General features: G+C 44.3%; 1 protein-coding gene across 1 annotated transcript; it reads left to right on the top strand.

Annotated features, from left to right (window-relative positions):
• Window positions 1-593: 593 nt before the first annotated feature.
• Window positions 594-3420, top strand: LOC147429810 (scarecrow-like protein 33). Its single transcript, XM_086496038.1, has 2 exons — window positions 594-751; window positions 1166-3420. Exon 2 carries the CDS (start codon window positions 1279-1281, stop codon window positions 3226-3228), a length of 1950 nt encoding a protein of 649 aa, XP_086352164.1. The 5' UTR covers window positions 594-751; window positions 1166-1278; the 3' UTR covers window positions 3229-3420.
• Window positions 3421-3826: the final 406 nt, after the last annotated feature.

Raw genomic sequence — 3826 nt, 5'->3', positions numbered from 1 at the left:
GGACACATGCTCCCACATTTGTTTTAGTACATTCAAGGGGACATATTCCGTAATGCTAGTAGTGCCCTTAATATTGATCTTTTCTCTAGGATTACCTCTCCATTGGAAGTACCAACCAGTGTTTCGGAAAGGTTTGCCTCAGCTAAGCGTTGAGCCGATTGAAAATCAAGATTAGCGGTTGCAAACCACGGTAAGACGAAGAAAAATCGATAAAATATACAAGAAAATAGTCCAAAAACCCCAAAAATTCTACTATGTTTCCGGTTTGCGTCTTGGGAAGGAGGAAACCCTACCATTTAGGAAAAAATACTTTCCCGAAAATTGGTCCCAACAAATGAAAAAGGGCCTATTTCTTTTCCACCTCCCTCAAATCAAGAAAAAGATATTTGGTAAATGGTGCAACTAATGAGGTTAAAGCATTTCATAGAAGTTAAACAATTTTGGATCCTACTAATCTCACTAAAACACAGTAGGACTCGACTCTTATGAATCGAAGTAGGAGGGACTAAAAATGGGAATGAATCACTCACGGAGTGCGAGCAGCCGAATCTTCCGTGGATTAAGAAAGGAAAGGGTATTTGGTCTTTAGATTTCGGGGAGAGAGAGAGAGCGCTCGTTAGTGAGAGAGAGAGAAGAGGAGACGGACGTACCCAAAACACCGCAAAAACCAGCTCTTTTTTTATACACGCAGAATGCTTAATCAAAGAAATAGGGTGTCATCTTCATCGCGGACCGAGTGCTTCTCGAGCAGGTCAGTCCATTTTTCACTGTGTTTCTTTCATTCTCTGTTTTGTTTTCCCCCCACCATACTTTCAGCTATCCAGGTACTCTGCTCACTCTAAGCGCCATTTCTCACAGCCTTCAAAATTTTTGTTTTTGTGTTGCCTCTTGCTCAAAAATGATATGCTGCAACTTCTCTGACGTTGGGTCACGCTTATTGTTTCTGCTCTGGTGTTTAGCTTCACCATTTTATTTTGGGTGTGCGTTTGTGTGTAGAGAGAGAGAGAGAGAGAGAGAGAGAGAGAGAGAGAGAGAGAGAGAGAGAGAGAGAGAGAGAGAGTGAGTGTTTCCTCTTAAGCTCTCCATTTTTGCTTTAAAGGTGCCTTTGTCAGTGTTTCTTTGTTTTTCTTTCTTTGAAAGAAGTTATTTTCTCTTCCTGTTGCAGTGGTGGGGGATAAAGCATACCTTTTGGTTTTGAATATTATACCGAAGCTGATAGCCACATCAGACTAAAGAGGAAATCAATAGAAGTGCAAATTTTCACATATGTGAGCTGCCATGGATTCACATGTCCCTGGACATGTGCCTGACGACACAAGTCCATACTCAGCAATTTTGGAAGACATATACAAGCAGGCTCAAACAGAGATTGAGGCCCGGAATCAGCCAGCTGGATACCACTATGATGCAACCAGCCCTCCCTTCCCCTCTGAATATCCATTGCTCGACGACACATATAGGTATGAGCCTCTATCAGACCCCTCCCTCTCATTCATCAATGATATCCTTGAAGAGGACAATGTACTTGTGGGCAATGACCCTTCATTCAGCTACGGTGAGCTTGTTGCTTACCAAGCAAAAACTTCGGAACTCGCTGCCATCTTGAAAGAGGACTCACCCACTCTAAGTTTGAATATGAATGTGCCCTCTCAGGAGGCCCCGAACCTGCCATTGTTTGATTTGAGCTCTGCATATGTATCTGAAGATCGTCGATTTGCATACAATCTAAGCAATCTGGAAGTGGACTTCTTTAACGATGTTCCTGAGCCTTGCAGAAATGACCTACTTTTAAGTAGTTTGAGAGGGCCTCAAGGTGAGTTTGTGGCGCCGGATGTTGTGTCAATGGTGTCTAGTGGCGTGTATTCGCATGAGGCGCAAGCAAGCTGGCAACCATCCATGAAGAAGAGAATGGAGCAAGCAGGGACTGAATCTGTTGATGGAGGTGCAAGCTCCCATTTCCATAAGCATCATAAAGCCCCAAAGAAAGTGAGTATTCTGAAGCCCCGCAAGGAAAGTGTGGCAACTCGCAAGAAGAAAAGGGCGAGCAAAGAGGGTGTGCATGAGTATGTAGACATCAACGATTTGTTGCTGCAGTGTGCAAATGCAATTGGGGCAAACAACACAAAGTCTGCCATGGAAATACTCAGCAAGGTGAAGCAGCATGTGTCGCCCTTTGGGAATGGTGCACAACGTCTGGCGTATTATTTCTCGGAAGCTTTAGATGCTCGCTTCTCTGGAATGGGCTGGCCACTGTACATGGGTCGTGTGCGTCAACGTCCGTCGTCAGCAGAGATTTTGAAAGCCACATGTAAATACATGTCGACATGCCCCTTTGCAAAAGCGTCTCACTACTTCATCAATCAAACAATACTAAATGTTGCAAAGAATGCATCAGTTTTGCATATTTTGGAGCTACAGACTACTGGGTATCAATACCCTTCTCTTTTCCAGGCACTTGCATCGCGGCCAGGGGGTCCGCCCCAGGTGCGTCTAACCGGAGTTGGGTTCCCCCACTATTCTATGATTCCTGCACAAACAGAAGTTGTTTTGGAGGGGTTACAAAAAACGGGCCGCCAGCTATCAGAGTATGCTGCTTCTCTTGGGGTGCCCTTTCATTACACTGCATGGGCTGGATCACGCGAAACCTTGAGAATGCAAGATTTTGTGAGCCCGGAGAGAAATAAAGATGAAGTTTTTGTTGTTATCTCTGCTTACCTTCTGCGTTATATAATGGATGATACCTTGGATCCGCCCCCCGTCAGATTGAAGCTATTGAAAATGGGTCGCGATATTAATCCCGATGTCTACATACAGGGTATTGTGACGGGCTCTTACAGCACACCCTTCTTCACAAGGCGGTTTAGGGAGGCCCTTTTCCACTTTGAGAGTGTGTACGACATGCTGGACACAGTCATAGAACTCGAGAACACAGATCGAGTTGTGTTCGAGAGTGAGATTCTCGGCAAGGCTATACTGAACATAGTTGCCTGTGAGGGGACTGATGTGGTCGAACGTGTGGACAAATACAAGCATTGGCAGGCATTAGCGGAAGAGGTCGGGTTCGAGCAGCTTCCTTTAAATGAAGAGATCAAGGACAAAGTTCAAGCAATGTTGAAAAGTTGGCACAAGGAATATACAGTTGCTGAAGATAGTCAGTATCTCTTGATGGGATGGAAGGGGCGTATGTTACATGCGATGTCTGCATGGAAAGCGTCGGCCCCACAGTAATACCGCTCATAGGTCAAATGTAACGACTTGTGTATAAAGCTGTTGTTCTTTGCATTCATTTATTCCTCACAGATGTCTCCAACACACATGATTGCAGGACTTTGTGTATCTCTGGGTATTATCTTGTTTTTGACAAAATGGTCCTCAGTCCACGCAGCGGTTCTGGCAAAAATAACACTTTTTTTCCATGAAGTTTGGGTGTATAGCTTGATGGTTCATGAACAATAATTTGTGAGTAGTTTATGATCATAAAACTGTTCTTCTTGCTTACCATTTTCATGCACGCGGCACTGTAGCTTTGCTTTTGTGTTTTATTATGAGTGCACGCGCATTTGCACGTGCGTTTATCTATGTGTGCACATTTGTAGAGAGTTTTTTTCATATATGATGATTCTGTGTGTTCAGGCGTGAGTGAATATTGGTATGTATGTGTGTGTGGTGGAGTAGTATGCATAGGTGAGTTTTTGTCGATGAGAGCATGTGCGTGGGCACATGATTGTGTGTTTGCGTAGGTATGCATGAGCAGGCATTGTGAAGGATTGGGGGGTTGCCCTCTACAACACCTCAAACCAGCATAATGAAAAGAGGATGAAGAGAG

The sequence above is a fragment of the Adiantum capillus-veneris genome, chromosome 22, assembly GCF_014529385.1.
Source record: "Adiantum capillus-veneris isolate H3 chromosome 22, ASM1452938v2, whole genome shotgun sequence".
Classification (NCBI taxonomy): domain Eukaryota; kingdom Viridiplantae; phylum Streptophyta; class Polypodiopsida; order Polypodiales; family Pteridaceae; genus Adiantum; species Adiantum capillus-veneris.
This window is presented reverse-complemented; position numbering and strand designations above follow the sequence as displayed.

Bases quoted from the DNA above. Each gene is read 5' to 3' on its own strand.
- LOC147429810 (XM_086496038.1), top strand. From the start codon at position 1,279: ATGGATTCACATGTCCCTGGACATGTGCCTGACGACACAAGTCCATAC.